The 17,179-nt window shown below is 46.2% G+C and overlaps 1 protein-coding gene across 1 annotated transcript in view; it reads right to left on the bottom strand.

Moving 5' to 3' along the window:
* The window catches only part of atp10d (ATPase phospholipid transporting 10D), a 74,741-nt gene that overhangs the window by 15,399 nt on the left and 42,163 nt on the right, over positions 1-17,179 (bottom strand). The window contains exons 16-19 of the mRNA XM_079692807.1: positions 15,148-15,433; positions 14,305-14,381; positions 13,428-13,553; positions 5,974-6,165 (exon numbers count right to left, since the gene is read on the bottom strand). Coding sequence (XP_079548933.1) covers positions 5,974-6,165; positions 13,428-13,553; positions 14,305-14,381; positions 15,148-15,433 — 681 coding nt within the window. The remainder of the gene's footprint in view (positions 1-5,973; positions 6,166-13,427; positions 13,554-14,304; positions 14,382-15,147; positions 15,434-17,179) is intronic.

Here is a 17,179-nt window from a genome sequence, read left to right as displayed (position 1 = left end):
ACTGAGTTATTGTAGTAACCTTGTAACTTGCTTTCTTACAGTGCCGACGCTTTTCTGCTTGCTCTTGCCTCTGCTTACTTTTTATGCTGATTTTCCTATTATTATTCTCTGAAAACTTCGAGCAGCGGCTCCTGGACATTAACTTATCACTGGGACAGTTAATCTTTTTAAATAGACGGAGGGTTTCAGCCATATTTCAACATTTTTACGACGACTTCAGTCTTACAGTAGCGTGGCCTAGCGACAGCTAAAGCCTGGTAGGCTACTGCATGCTATTTAGCTTAAAGGTCATATGTCATGGCCATTTCTACTGATCATAATTCCATTGTTGAGGTATACTAACATAGAAAAATACTGTGCAATTTTCCAAACTCACATTGGTTTCGCATACAGCATCTCTGTAAAGTATGTGTATTCAGCAGTATTCACTTTCTCCACTAAACGGCTCGCTGCAGCTCCCCCCCCCCCCCCCCCTCCGTGATTTCCTTGTTTAGCGATACACAGCCAAACACAGCCAAACTCAACCTGAACACACACAAAGTCACAGCCGAAATAAAAACAATAAGTGTGGCTTGATATTGAGTAAGAAACCGGTTTATAGGTTGATAAACTCTGTGAGAATGGGTCTGCAGAGAGAATTTCGCGCGATCCCAACTGTCTGTTATCAGCCTGCAGCAGAGATCAGCAGGGCTGCCTGCACTGAGTGTGTGTGTGGATTGCTCAATTTGGACCAACCAGCGGGGTCTTAATGTAACGTCTCCGCGGACGTAACGTAACGGCTCCACGGATTGGCCCATTTAGTTCCGGGTACGTGCTTTCGTAAGCACGTACCCGGAAGAATCAAATGGATGATGACGTCATGATGACGTTTCACCAACGAGGCGTTTTGGGGAGGTATTTTCTGTTTTAGAGTTTTACTCGCTACAGGGTGTACTTTGAGGTTTTTGACTCTGCACACCGTTTACATGCAGAAAAACCTTCATAACACACAAGGGGACGGGTAATAACCGGAAAAGCATGGCATGTGACCTTTAAGCTAGTTGGTAGCAAAATGCCTCCGTTCTCTACAGATGACTTCCACAAACTTCTACAGAAGATGGCTGTGTTGGAAATGAAAATGCAACGGTTAGAAATTAACGTGGAAGTGAATGGACTATGTCGTGGGAATGACACCACTTTACCAGTGTTGCAAAATAATGGAAAAGGGTATGCTAACTCACAGCTAGTTAGCAGCTACAAGGATTCCAAGAAACAGGAGGGCTGTGTACCGGGTAATAAATCTACAAGTGGTAGTCCTCCCTGGAACTCCTTGGGTGCAAAGCCTAAGAGTAAATCATTTCCATGGGATTTGGGAGGACGAATAACAGGCAGAGCCCAGTCCTCTGAAATCTGTGATGCGACCGGCTGGCCTGCATTGTTATCACCCAGGAAGAGCGCCTCTTCAACCCCTATTCATACTAGGAAACAGCCGTGGACAGCTGCTACAGGGAGAACTACAAACAATCCTCCTAAACCACCAAGTGTGCCAATCCAGAACAGATACGCTCCGCTGACCGAGAACCGGAGATCTCTTTCTGATGACCTGGATAACCTGTCCTCTTCACACAGCAGGGTAAGGACCAATAGCTACTCCAAAAATAAAAGGCTAGAGGGAAAGCTAACGACTGGGCCTGAAACTCTGATTGTGGGTGACTCTGCTGTAAGAGATGTAAAAAGTCTGTGTAGTAAGAACAACACCAAAGTACTCTGTTTTCCCAAGGATGTGGTCTCTGACTTGGCAGAGAAGTACCTGCATATTGGGGCTGAACATCCGACTGTGAAGAATGTGGTACTGCACATTGGAACAAATGATGTTGTGAAACAACAGTCAGAAATGCTGAAAAAATACTTTAAATGTCTGTTTGAAACTGTCAGCTCTCTAAATGCAGAGGTGTTCATCAGTGGCCCTCTACCGCCAGTCAGAAGATGAGTGGAGAGATTCAGCAGACTGTTTGCACTGAACACCTGGCTTTCAACTGCCTGTAATGACCATTCTGTCCATTTTATTGACAACTTTAACTTTTTCTGGGATTGCAGACATCTTTATAAGGCAAATGGAGTTTGCCTGAACAAGTCAGGAGTGAAATTGTTTATCTCTAACATATTCAACTGCCTGCGTCATCAATCTGTTCCCTCTGCCAAGGACAAGCGGCAAGAGGAATCAAAATAGGAGAAAGACACAACACATCGCGCAGAAAACCTTGAAGAAGTATCACTGCACCCGCCTGAGGAATGTTCTGATTATGGGAGACCGATGACACAAATGGAGGAGTCTCCACTGCCCGTCACCCCCCGTTAACGCCTTTGAGGATACTCTTCATTCATCCCCCAGCTTTCTCTACTCTCCGCTCACCCTTTCGCCCTCGCCCTCCCCCCTGGAGTTCAATGACCGCATGAAGGCGATACACAGGGTTGGCAGAATGTCCTTTACCCCAGCCCCTCAACAACGCCCACCAAAATCACCGAAGCAGAGACGCGCACCATCTCCCCCGGCTTCATCACCATGACTACCACCATCATCCAAACCAAAACAATACAAGGAAGATGGAAGCAGATTTCCAAACCCCCCTTCCTACAGTGTAGACCTCACCCTGCCCTCCTATGATGGGAGGAGCAGGGTGGTGGGTCCTCCCTCCCCTTCAAAGCCTGATAGGGATGTGTGTGTACAAAACGCTGCAAACTGATATTTGCTGGGTCCAGGCTCAAGGGCGTATGGCACTCTCAACTTTTTCCAGGACATGCCAGGGCCCTGCCTGCCTGTAGCTTTGCCGATATCTGTGTTGATAGGTAATAGATTAAGAGCAGTGAATCATCTTAGATACAGGAAGCGCTCAAACGTTTGTGTGAGCTTATCAAATTTAGCAGTGATTCCATGTCAGCCACAGGTTGTTCCAAAAAACCTGACTGATAGTGTGTTTAACGAACTGAAACTAGCTTTATTAAATGTCAAGTCTTTGGCAGGAAAAACATTTTTCATCAATGATTTTATCACTGAGCACAATCTTGATTTTATGTTTTTAACAGAAACTTGGATTGAACAAAATAACAGTGCAGCTGTTCTTATTGAATCAACCCCTCCCAACTTTAGTTTTATGAGTCAGGAAAGAATGCATAAGAAAGGGGGTGGAGTTGCTATTTTGTTCAATGATTCCCTTCAATGCAGGAAGACATCTTATGGGAACTTTGCTTCTTTTGAATATGTGGCCCTTCAGCTGAAATGCTCCTCTCGAGCTCTGTTCCTAAATATCTATAGACCACCCAAATACTGTGCAAGCTTTTCTGATGATTTTACTGAACTGCTATCTATAGTGTGTATTGACTTTGACCGTCTAGTCATTGTTGGTGATTTTAACATCCATGTTGACAACCCCCAGGACAGAGGGGCTAAAGAACTGTTTTGTGTTCTTTTATGGACTGACGCAGCATGTGACGCAGCCCACGCACAATAAGGGGAACACTCTGGACTTAATGATCTCAAAGGGTCTGAATATCTCTAAGGTTGTGGTGACTGATGTTGCACTCTCTGACCATTCCTGTGTTTTCTGTTCACAAAAATGTTCAAAAAGAGGTAACCACAAAGCGATATTTAACTGAAAATACTCGGGAAATGTTTACTCAGAATTTTTCTTCCACACTCGTCCCTGCTAACATCTCAGTAAATGAGCTAGTAGATCATTTTAATTCAAAAATTCAAAATGTTAAATATGCCATTGCTCCAACTAAGGTAAAGGAAGTATCTGGCAAGAAAATATCTCCATGGAGAAAGGCCATGACCGTGAGAGCAGAAAAAAGAGCGTGTCGAAAAGCTGAACGCAGGTGGCGAAAAACAAATCTCCAGGTTCACTTTGAAATCTATAAAGAGAGACTTGGCCTTTATAATTTGGAATTGAAAAACGCACGACAGTCTTTCTTCTCTGACATCATTACCAAAAACAAAAACAACGCACGTGCCTTGTTTGCTACCGTCGACAGACTAACTAACCCCCAGTGTCAGTAGCCTCTGAATTTCTATCCACCAGGGCAGTGCAATGATTTTGCCTCCTTCTTCACTGACAAAATTCAGAAAATCAGACAAGCAGTCAGTGCCTCTGTATCAGGTACAGCAAATGTGTTGTCCCTATGTCCACCTAATATCAATTCAGACATCATGACACAGTTCCATCAGATTAATGATAAAAACCTAGAGGACATTATTCAACTTCTGAAATCGTCCTCCTGCTGCCATGATATTATTCCAACAGGATTTTTCAAATATGTTTTTTATGTCATGGCCTCAGATCTACTTCATAGTAAACAAGTCTCTTCACTCAGGTATTTTTCCACAGGCCCTGAAAACTGCAGTCATTAAACCGCTCTTAAAAAAGAATAATCTAGACGTTTCAGTAATGAGCAATTACAGGCCCATATCAAACCTGCCATTTCTAGGTAAAATCATTGAAAAAGTAGTTTTTCAACAGTTGAGTAACTTCTTGCATTTAAATAACTATTTTGATGTTTTTCAGTCAGGCTTTCCTCCAAACCACAGCACTGAGACTGCTCTTGTAAAGGTCTTCAATGAAATCCACTTAAACACAGACAGTGGCAGAACTTCAGTGTTAGTATTATTAGATCTCAGTGCTGCGTTTGACACTGTTGACCACAACATATTACTAGACCGACTGGAAAACTGGGTGGGACTTTCGGAAACAGTTCTACATTGGTTTGAATCCTACTTAAAAGACAGAAACAACTTTGTTTCTATAGGTAACTACACATCTGAGTTGACAAATATGACATGTGGGGTACCTCAAGGCTCCATATTGGGGCCTCTTCTCTTTAACATCTACATGCTACCACTGGCTCAGATAATGAAGAACAACAAAATAAGTTACCATAGCTATGCAGATGACACACACATTTACGTGACAATTTCACCATGAGACTATGCTCCAATTCAAACACTGAGTAAGTGCATTGAACAAATCAATGACTGGATGTGTCAGAACTTTCTCCAATTAAACAAAGATAAAACTGAGGTAATGGTTTTTGGAGCCAAGGCAGAACGTATAAAAGTTAGCGCTGAGCTTCAGTCTGCAATGTTCAAAACAACAGATAAAGCCAGAAATCTAGGTGTAGTCATGGACTCTGACCTGAGTTTCAACAGTAACATTAAAACAGTTATTAAATCAGCTTACTATCACCTAAAGAACATATCTAGGATTAAAAGACTAATGTCACAGCAGGATTTGGAAAAACTTGTCCATGCTTTTATCTTCAGTAGACTGGACTACTGCAATAGTGTCTTCACAGGTCTCACTAAAAAATATATTAGAAAGCTGCAGCTGATTCAGAACGCTGCTGCTCGAGTCCTCACTAACACTAAGAAAGAGGATCACATCACTCCAGTTCTGAAGTCTTTACACTGGCTTCCTGTGTGTCAAAGAATAGATTTAAAAATACTGCTGCTGGTTTATAAAGCACTGAATGGTTTAGGCCCAAAATACATTTCTGATCTCCTGCTAAATTATGAACCATCCAGATCTCTCAGGTCTTCAGGGACTGACTGGTCAGCTTTCTGTCCCCAGAATCAGAACTAAACATGGTAAAGCAGCGTTCAGTTATTATGCTCCAAATATCTGGAACAAACTCCCAGAAACCTGCAGGTCCGCTGCAACTCTGACTCCTTTTAAATCCAGGCTGAAGACTTTTCTTTTTGTCGCTGCTTTTAATTGAACTATTCATATCTTAGACTGCACTGTAATTTTTATCCATGTATTTTTTCTTTTAATATTTATTTTATTAACTTTTCTTTTTAATGACTGATTTTAAATGCCATTTTCTTAATGCACTTTGAATTGCCTTGTGTTGAAAAGTGCTATATAAATAAACTTGCCTTGCCTTGCCTTGCCTAGGAAAACATTTGATGAAACAGTTGTTGTTTGTGTGTTCAGTCACCTTGGCGGCGCTGTAGAGCTGGGGCAGCTGCATCAGTGTGTGTGCGGCATTGTGTCGGTCGAGCACGCCGCAGAGGAGAGGAGGCACGGAGGTGAAGAGCAGGTTGAAGAGGATGAGCACCCAGGCGTTGGTCATCACGCTCCCAGAGAAACCACAGAAGAACTGATACCAGAACAGCAGATTCACAAACATCTGCAACGCACATGTAAACGATATGATTGAGGAGCTGATTACAGTTAACATGGTTTACAAGCAGAACCAGGGTTGGCAGGGTTACTTTGTAAATGTAATGAGTGCCTTGATACTGAATACATGGCTCTGAAAGTAATCAGATTCCGAATACAGTTACCTGTCTTCAAAAAACGTATTCAGATTACTTTTAGAATACTTTTGGAATACTTTATTTTCCCCTAACAGATGGGTATGATTTGGTGAACAGGAGACACTTATTTGACGGTTTTAATGGCTTATCAAGAACTCAAACACATCATCTTGGTGTCATTCTGGACAGCTCCCTCTCATCTGCACCCAAAAAACATCACGTGGACTGCATTCTTCTCCAGACTCCGCCCTGTCTCAGCACTGAAGTCCTGGTTCATGCATTCCTCACATCCCGTATTGACTATTGTAATACCATGCTCTCAGGCCTTCCCATCAAACTTCAAATCATTCAGAACTCTGCTGCCCGGATCATCACCCGCACCAAGTCCTCTGACCTCATCTCATTGGCTACCTGTAACATACCAATAGACTTCAAAACCCTCCTGCTCACATTCAAAGCCCTCCACAACCTGGCCCCCACCTATCTGGCTGACCTCCTACACCCCCTCTCGCTCCCTCCGCTCCTCCTCTGCTGGCCTGCTAACCGTCCCAACCCCACGCCTCAAAACCCACCTGTTCTATTTCGTATATGGCTTCGCCCTCTAAGGCTATCGCTATTGGGTAATCCCCCTGCGCACCCGCGCAGCACTGAAACACTTGTAGTCCACGCCCACCCGCAAGGTGGGCCCCGCCCTCGGGCCTCCTTCCGGTATAAATAGGAAGGAGGACCGGCAATCTGCTCCCTCTTTTCTTCAGCAAACCTCGGCAGTTACTGAAGCACAGAACCATTAAACATTATGAGCAACAACTGCGTCCGAAATTGTCCCTCATGTGGCTCAGGATATATCATGAGCTATGAACAGCACGCAATGTGCGAATCCTGCCTGGGGCCAGAGCACGCGGACGCGGCTCTCAGCCAGCAGGTCGCTTGCTCACATTGTGCCGTCTCCCATCAGCCGACAGGAAGCGAAGAGCAGACGCTCTAGCTGCTGCGGCTGAGGAGGACGATGGGCCCGTCCAGGAGCACGTGGACGGCAGCATGTCCCTGGAGCCGAGTGCCGGGCAGGAGTCGGACGACTCCTACCCCGTCTCCCTCAGTGGTTCACCGTGCGGTTCTCCCCTCCCTCCTCTCCCCCGAACAGGGGAGACAGAGTCGGAGCAGGGGGCTGGTTTGGCGGCCGAGCACGCGGTCCCCTTCTCCGTCGCCACAGGCTGTCTCCCAGGCGAGGATTTCCGCGTGGGTGACACAGATCCAGCGCCACCTCGGGCTGCAGCAGGCGTCTGTTACGGAGACGGCCAGAAAAGTGCTACTGGACGCTCCAATCAGTCCGTACGGCTGTTCGGACCCCAGTTCCACGCCATGGTGGAGTCCATGAAGACGGCCGCGGAACAGGCGGACGGCATTCGCCAGCATGTCAGCTGGCTCCAGCCTGCTGAGCGCCCACAGCGGCACCAACGCCGCAGCAGCCGCGACCACAGGAGGCCGCAAGCGGAGAGACGCCCACAGCAACCGCCTCGGCCTCAGACTCGCCCTTCAGCGGATGCAGGGGCTCCGTCCCACGTCTCCGCTCCCCCGCCACCCCAGAGACAGGGTCTCCCGGCGGCGAGTCAAAGGGGAGTGAGGCTCCCCCGCTCCTGGTCTGCTCCGCGAGAGCCTCCGAGGAAGCGGAGTCGGTAATTAAGCCGGCTGCCACTAATCTGTTGATTAAGTAGACAGCAGGGCTCCCTGCAGAAGCCTGCTGGTTTTAACCTATCGGTTATTAACCTGCAAAGCTCGCGGAGTTTCTCTCACCGAGATACGCCTCCTACACACTGTCATAATAACCCATGAGCGCCGTTATAACGCCTCATGTGGACAGCACTGCACACACCTCCACTCATCCCCTGAGCGTGTACACGCCTCATGATGACAGCCGGAGTGAAACGCAGCGTGTGGAGGCTTCCTCGCAGCCCTTTCGCCTCACGGGCAGCGGCTGCGAGGGCAATGGCGTGGCACGTCACCATGACGACCATTACAGCACATCACAGAGAAGCCAGAACGGGGGAATGAGCAGTATTCCAGGCTGAGTGCCCCCAGCGGCAGCGCCCGCAGCGCCCGCAGCGCCACGGCTTGCTGCAGAAGCCTGCTGGTTTTAACCTATCGGTCAATAAACTGCAGAGCTCGCTAATTAAGCCGGCTGCCACTAATCTGTTGATTAAGTAGACAGCAGGGCTCGCTGCAGAAGCCTGCCGGTTTTAACCTCGGTTAATAACCTGCAGAGCTCTCGGCATTCCTCTGTCCGAGATAGGCCTCCTACACACGTTCATAATAAACCCATGAGTGCCATTATAACGCACTCATGTGGGCAGCACTGCACACCTCCATCCATCCCCTGAGCGTGTACGCGCCTCATGATGAGAGTCGGAGTGAGACGCAGCGTGTGGAGGCCCCCGCGCAGCCCTTTCGGTCCAAGCCCACCTGGGGTTGCCTCACGCCCTGCAGCTGCCTTTAACCTGTCGGTTAATAGCCAGCAGGGCTCGTTGCTAAAGCGTGGTTTTAACCTGTCGGTTAATACATTTCAGGGCGCGCTAATTAAGCCGACTGCCACTAATCTGTTGATTAGTAGACAGCAGGGCTCGCTGCAGAAGCCTGGTTTTAACCTGTTGGTTAATAAACTACAGAGCTCGCGGCATTCCTCTGTCCGAGATACGCCTCGTACACACGGCCTTAATAAACCCATGAGCGCCGTTATAACGCCTCATGTGGGCAGCACTGCACACACCTCCATCCATCCCCTGAGCGTGTACGCGCCTCATGATGAGAGTCGGAGTGAGACGCAGCGTGTGGAGGCCCCCGCGCAGCCCTTTCGGTCCAAGCACACCTTGGGTTGCCTCACGGGCAGCGGCGGCAGGGGCTCTGGCGTGGCGTGGCTCGTCACCATGACGACCAAAAACACATCTCGAGCATGTGCGCCCGCTCTCAGAGTTTTTCTCAGAGTGGCAGCGCGTGTGTCTGATGGACAGATGGATGAGCAGGCTGATCAGCAGAGGATACGTCCTGCAGTTCGCCTCTCTCCCCCCCCCCCCACAGTTCAATGGGATAAAGGAAACACTCCTGTCCTCCCAGAAGCTATGTCTTGCGCTCCAATCCGAGCTGCTGGAACTCCTGTTGAAAGAGGATATTTCCAGGGTTCCTCAAAGGGAGGAAAATCAGGGGTTTTCACTCCCATTATTTTTCTAATCCCGAAAAAGACTGGGGGAATGAGACATCCTCAATCTGTCAGTATTCCACATGCTGACGATCAAACAGGTGCTGGAATGTGTTCACCAGGACGACTGGTTCACTTCCACCTGAAGGATGCATACTTCCACGTACCCATCATCCCCAAACACAGGAAATTCCTGCGTTTTCCATTCAGGTAATATCAGACGAGACAATCGTCTGCCGTTCGGATATTTCCTGGCTCCTCGCATTTGTGTAGAGAAGGCTGGAGCCACTACACAGAGGAGGGATGAGAGTGTGGTTTTCTCTGGACGAACTGCTATTTGCTGGCTCGCTCCAGGGAGGAAGTCACTTTACAGACGGTACATCTAGTATCGCATCTGTCAAAGCCTGGGTTTCATAATAAATTGGAAGAAGAGCTGTCCTCTTCCCTCTCAGACAATCGTTTATCTGGGAGTGGAATTAAACTCAGCCAGCATGAGAGCGCGACTCTCGCGGCAGCGAGGGGAGGAACTGACAGCTCTCCTCCGGCGTGTCACAACCCACACAGCCCTCTCCGTGACGCAGCTGCTCTGCGTTGGCGTCAGCTGGTCACTTGATGATACCCCTGGGTCTCTTCCAACAGGGGGACTCCAGAGGTGGTTCATTCGCTGCAGAAGCCTGCTGTTTTTAACCTATTGGTTTATAAACTGCAGAGCTTGCGGTATTCCTCTGTCCCAGATATGCCTCCTACACACGGTCATAATAACCCACGAGCACCGTTATAACGCCTCGTGTGGACAGCATGCGCACACCTCTCATCCCTTGGGCGTGTACGCGCCTCATGAGGAGAGGCGGAGTGACATGCAGCGTGTGGAAACTCCCTCGCAGCCCTTTTGCCTCACGGGCAGCGGCGGTGAGGGCTTGGCTCGTCACCATGACGACCATTACGGCACATTACAGAGAAGCCTCTCCCCCCAGCAGTTCCATGGGATACAAGAAACACTCCTGTCATCCCAGGAACAGTGTCTTGCGCGGTTTTTACTCCGCTATTTTTCGAAACCTCGGAAAAGAAAGGGGGAGTCGCCCCATTGCTTTACAATCAATTTGTTGATTCGCACAGACAACAGGCCACGGCTATGGAAGCAGCCTACCTCAATCGCCAGGGAGGAGTACGATCTGCGCAGCTTCTGAACGCAGCCAGGCGGCTGCTGTTCTGGGCGCGCACACACGTTGCTCTCATCAGAGCAATGTATATTCCCGGCGAATTGAACAGAGGGGCTCACAGAGCGCATCAGCCGTGTTATGCGAGGAGTACGGAGACTCAGACCTGTGTCACGCGCACTGGCGCCTCAGTGGGATTTGGCTTTGGTGTTACGCGCACTAAAGCAAAGCCCCATTTGAACCTTTAGACCAGGTTCCCCTTAAACTGTTGTCAGCCAAAGTAGTATTACTTTTGGCTCTATCAGCGAAAAGGGTGAGTGATTTGTCTGCTCTCTCTGTGGCTCCGTCATGCCTCCGGATCCAAGGAGATGGCAGTTCAGCTGTTTTACGCCCTAACCCGGCTTTTATGCCAAAGGTCATCACAAGCTCTTTTAGAATCATGAGTGATCACCTTGGATGGCTTCTTTCCCCCTCCTCACAGGTCGGAGGAAGAAGCCGCGTCTCATCTCCTCTGTCCTGTGCGCGCGCTGTCCTGCGAATGGCGCGCACGGCTGCCTTGCGCCATTCTCAGCGCCTGTTTGTGCATTATAAAGAGCGTTCGATCGGGCAGCCTCTGTCTGCACAACGGCTGTCACACAGGTTGTGTGAGGCTGTGTCACAGGCATATGTCTCCTCATGGGGTGGATCCCCCGGAGAACATCAATGCGCACTCCACCAGAGGAATGTCCTCCTCCACGGCTTTGCACGGAGGAATGTCAGTGGAAGACATTTGCACGGCTGCATCTTGGTCTTCCCCATGTTTGTTTATTCAATTGTATTTAAGGGATGTCTCCCATTCCTCTCTGACACACCCTGTACTGGGTGTCCTGTCGGAGTGAGTGACGTCAGGGAGCCAGCTGTGCGCCTCTCTCCTGCCTCTCGGCACGTGGAGAGCGGCCCTTTTTCCCTCTTATGAGAGGGATGTTTCCTTTTTTTTCCTCTGACACATTTTTGGTACGGACTGTCTTGTCAGAGTGAGTGACGTCAGGGAGCCAGCTGGGCGCTCTCCTGCCTGTCTGACACGCAGAGAGCTGCTGTTCCCCTTCTATGATCGCTGGGCAAGGGGGACCTTCGTCTCTACTTTCTCACAGCGGCTGGGTATGTATTGTTCCCAGCCTTCATCCCGTCAGGGAAGATAGGCATGTTTTGCTATTTTCCAGGGACGGTGATGCGCCATTACGCATGGCACAACAGGCATGGGGTGTTATTTAGCAGGTGTGTCTGTGCTTCTAGTGCCGGGCGGACCCAGTGGGGCGCAGACTACATCATGCTTCCCCCTTAACCCAATAGCGATAGCCTTAGAGGGCGAAGCCATATAAGAAATAGAACTGAGGTTACCTACTGTAACCCCAGCTTCTATGAGTAAATGGCGCAGCCCTCTAAGCGCTGGGCCCCACTGGCTCTACGAATAGCTGAAGAAAAGTTATTTTGTATGGGAGCAGATTGCCGGGCCTTCCTATTTATACTGGAAGGAGGCCCGAGGGCGGGGCCCACCTTGTGGGTGGGCATGGACTACAAGTGTTTCAGTGCTGCGCGGGTGCGCAGGGGGATTACCCAATAGCGATAGCCTTAGAGGGCTGCGCCATTTACTCATAGAAGCTGGGGTTACAGTAGGTAACCTCAGTTCAGATCAGCCTACTCACTGTACTGCTACATGTCTCCTGTTTCCCAACATGTTCCCTGTTATAGTCCTTTTGTACCGTCTTAAACCTTTCCTTAGAATATTTTATGAATTGTAAGGTGTTCTTGGGAGCTATGAAAGGCGCCTCTAAATATAATTTATTATTATTATTATTATTATTATTATCTGAAACGATGTAATAACTTTTTCCAGTCACTTGCCCCATGCATTCAGCAGCAGCAGGCCATTCACTTTGATTTGATCCCGTTATGAAATGTCATAATTTCAACAATAAATGCTACATAACACATTTTATCAAACCATCTCCGTTTCTAACTTTCAATATATTTTAAAAGAGGGGGCGGGGCCTGACAGACACTCTGCGCATCTCTCTCTCTCTCTCTAATAACACAAAAATCCACTAGCGTTTAGTCAAGAGAGCTGTCACATAACAAATAGCCAGTCAAACAGGTAAAATACTGAGAAATGTAAAGGTCACCTATTATGCAAAATCCACTTTTTCATGTCTTTTATACATAAACGTGTGTCCCCTCTGTGTTAATAGATTGTGAACGTTTCAGGAAAAAAGATTCTCTCTCTTCTTTTCCTGCTCCATCTATATAAAAACCTGTTTGAAAATGAGCTGATCAGATTTCGGTCACTTTGTGATGTGACAATGTGTTTTTGGCTTGTGTAACCATTAGCCAATAACCAACCAAGGCAACCCGCCCCCCCCATCTTATCACCTGAATCTCCTCCTAGAGCACCATTGTGTTCTTTTAAACAAATCATCAGGGGGCGTGGCCAGCAGCGGCTCATTAGCATTTAAAGCTACAGACACAGAATCAGCACTTTTGGAACAGGGCTGAAACAGAGGTGATTATGGCACGCTGCAATGACCTGTTTGGTGTTTCAGCCAATCACTTCAGAGACATATTTTGTATATATATATGAGACCTATAATATAGTGTTGAAAAAGAGTATAATAGGGGACCTTTAAATCATGCGAGTAAAATATTTGGATTGTTCATATCCAGTATTTCTGAGAATAGAGTTATTGTGAAACTTCCCCTACTGTTAGTCTCTTAACCTGTCTTAAAAAACATGACTTCTGAAAATAACTCGTACCACATTCTTGTAGATGAAGTAGAGGATCATGTTTGCGAGTCGAGCGTAGCACCAGTGACCGTGGACCAGCAGCAGCTTCCTCAGGTGTTTGAACCTGGAGATCGCAAAGTCACTGGACATCACCGCCTGGGGAACGACACACAGAGACAACATATTACCCAAACAAACATGTTCTAGCTGCTTCTTTTCATACACCTGTCGGTGACTCCAATTCAAAACTTATTATGGTTGTTTTAGGGTAGGGAAACGGGGATGACAGTAAGGGGGGGCATCGTGACATTTGGTGTGTGTTATTGTCTCCTTCCTGTATTTACAGTATGTGTACTGAGTTTGGGGGGCTCTAGCTTCTATCTTTGATATAGCTGTCATGGATAGCCATAATAATTCCCTTAGATCTTAGATCAGCTAACTCCCTTGGAATTGGTCGGTTTTATTGTTTTGCGACCTTTATCTTATTCCGTTTTGTTTTTATAACTTTTTTGTAACATTATGTGTTACTCTTATTGATTTTTACTCATTGTTATTGTTTTACTGTATCTTATCTTGCTCTGTAAAGCACTATAGGATGCATCATGCATGGAAGGTGCTAAATAAATAAAGTTATTGTTAAAAAAAAGGGATGATCCTCACATAACTCAGGAATGTGAAGTGGTACTGACATGAAAGTTGATGTCTATAATTGTCTTCTCCCTCTGCTTATGTGAAGCAAATTTTAAGTTGTTATCTTTTCCATTTGATATAGCTGTCATCGGGTTAGGGTTAGAGTGTAGGGTTGATAACCGGGAAAAAGGGACTACCCAAATCTGAAGTTACTTACTGTAACTCCAGCTTCTATAGGCGTAGAGTCTGTCATAAAGACGTAAAGTGAAGTTCTCACCTGCATCCCCTCCTGTCCAGAGATCCCAATGCCCACATCAGCCACCTGGATCATGCTCACATCATTGGCTCCATCACCTTGTTGAACCAGAAACACTCATCACATTTAGCTACGCACAAAGAATATCACATCATTTAAGATTATCCCTACAGTCACTATCTAATTGAAATCTTATGTTCTGGTATTGACGGCGTGATAATATCTGACCTTACTCGTGCTTATAGCTGAGGGATAGTTTAAAATAAAGGATACAAATAGACTTTAAGGGAATATTTCATTTACAAAGAACTAGGTTAATCTTCCCAGTGGTATTCAGAGGTGGGAAGTAGCCAAGAAGATTACGTACGTATTTAAGTACTGTACTTAAATACATTTTGAGGTACTTGTACTTACTTGAGTATTTCCATTTAATGCTACTTTATACTTCTACTCCACTTCATTTAAAAGGAAAAAATAATAATTGTACTCCAATACATTTGTTTTACAGCTTTAGATACTCTGAACGCAATTCATAAACTAGTGGACTAACTCATCACAAAGAGTCAGATTATTTAAATATTTTACAAGAAGTAAATCAGAACTTTGTCTACAAGAGTAAAATGCTACTTGTTGCAACAACATTATCTAGAAATATCACATACATAAATATAATTATATACACACATAAAGGCCAATGATTACTTTTACTTTTTATACTTTAAGTACATTTAGCTGATAATACTTTTGTATTTTTACTGAAGTAAGATTTTAAATGCAGGACTTTCACTTGAAGTACTTTGACAATAATGTAGTGGTACTTTTACTCAGGTAGAGCATCTGAATTCTTCTTCCACCTGTTCTTACCCACGGCCAGGGTCATGACAGCCAGCTGGTCCCGGACCAGCCGCACCACCTGGCTCTTCTGCAGCGGGGTGGACCTGCAGCAGAGCAGCGCCTTACAGCTGCAGCTCAGCAGCAGGAAGTCCTCCTTCAGGTCCTCCTGCAGGGCCCAGTCCAGGGTCCGGCCGTCTATCACCAGAATGAAGCCCGCCCTCCCGTCTGACCGAGACTTTCCAGGATTCCCTGCTGCAGGCACCCCACTGCGATCCACTTCCAGCTGGAGCTCCAGGAGTAAAGCTGCACATGCATCCTGAAGAGGGACAGAAATCAATCAGTACTGTAGCATACACATAGAGTACACATATGCACTTAATTTATTTCAACAATTACTTGATGCATGACAATTTAAGTTCTTTGCCACCATTATGTCCCACATACAACATTTCATATTCTAATGTGCACCTTCAGTACATAGAACTTAAATATTGAATGGTAATGTCTTTGCAGCATCCTTACTTTTTCATTTTGTAACTTAATGGTTGACAAAGTCCAATAGGATAAAAGTATTACCTATTTATGTTATTTGAATTAAATGCATCGATATTTTTCTCTACAAGCAAGATCAAAACTTAGACAATTAAAAGCAGTAGTGAGCAAACAGATTGACAGTCATTATTTTAGCCTCCTGTTAGCAACCCTCCAGTGACGGAGCTAATCATTATTTTGTACTACTTAATCAAATGTATTTTCTCACTGTTTTAGATTTAGTAATCATTTTAGTTTTTAACTAATCGTGTGTTATTTTAGGGGGGGAAGAGAGGAGGTAAGATCGCTAGCTTCACATTACATTCAATTACATTTCATTTCTCTGACGCTTTTTTCCAAAGCAACTTAAAATAAGGCCAATAAACCATAAAGGTAAAAACTCAGGAAAAAGTGCAGATATACAGTGGGGCAAAAAAGTATTTAGTCAGCCACCAATTGTGCAAGTTCTCCCACTTAAAAATATGAGACAGGCCTGTAATTTTCATCCTAGGTATACCTCAACTATGAGAGACAAAATAAGAAAAAAAATCCAGAAAATCACATTGTCTGATTTTTAAAGAATTTATTTGCAAATTATGTTGGAAAATAAGTATTTGGTCACCAACAAACAAACAAGATTTCTGGCTCTCACAGACCTATAACTTCTTCTTTAAGAGCCTCCTCTGTCCTCCACTTGTTAACTATATTAATGGCACCTGTTTGAACTCGTTATCAGTATAAAAGACACCTGTCCACAACCTCAAACAGTCACACTCCAAACTCCACTATGACCAAGACCAAAGAGCTGTCAAAGGACACCAGAAACAAAATTGTAGACCTGCACCAGGCTGGGAATACTGAATCTGCAATAGGTAAGCAGCTTGGTGTGAAGAAATCAACTGTCGGAGCAATTATTAGAAAATGGAAGACATACAAGACCACTGATAATCTCCCTCGATCTGGGGCTCCACGCAAGATCTCACCCCGTGGGGTCAAAATGATCACAAGAACGGTGAGCAAAAATCCCAGAACCACACGGGGGGACCTAGTCAATGACCTGAAGAGAGCTGGGACCAAAGTAACAAAGGCTACCATCAGTAAAACACTACGGCGCCAGGGACTCAAATCCTGCAGTGCCAGACGTGTCCCCCTTCTTAAGCCAGTACATGTCCAGGCCCGTCTGAAGTTTGCTAGAGAGCATTTAGATGATCCAGAAGAGGATTGGGAGAATGTCATATGGTCAGATGAAACCAAAATAGAACTTTTTGGTAAAAACTCAAATAGGAGGAGAAAGAATGCTGAGTTGCATCCAAAGAACACCATACCTACTGTGAAACATGGGGGTGGAAACATCATGCTTTGGGGCTGTTTTTCTGCAAAGGGACCAGGACGACTGATCCGTGTAAAGGGAAGAATGAATGGGGCCATGTATCGTGAGATTTTGAGGGACAACCTCCTTTCATCAGCAGGGGCATTGAAGATGAAACGTGGCTGGGTCTTTCAGCATGACAATGATCCCAAACACACCGCC

Source organism: Notothenia rossii (genome assembly GCF_949606895.1).
Source record: "Notothenia rossii genome assembly, chromosome: 7".
Taxonomy (NCBI): Eukaryota; Metazoa; Chordata; class Actinopteri; order Perciformes; family Nototheniidae; genus Notothenia; species Notothenia rossii.
This window is presented reverse-complemented; position numbering and strand designations above follow the sequence as displayed.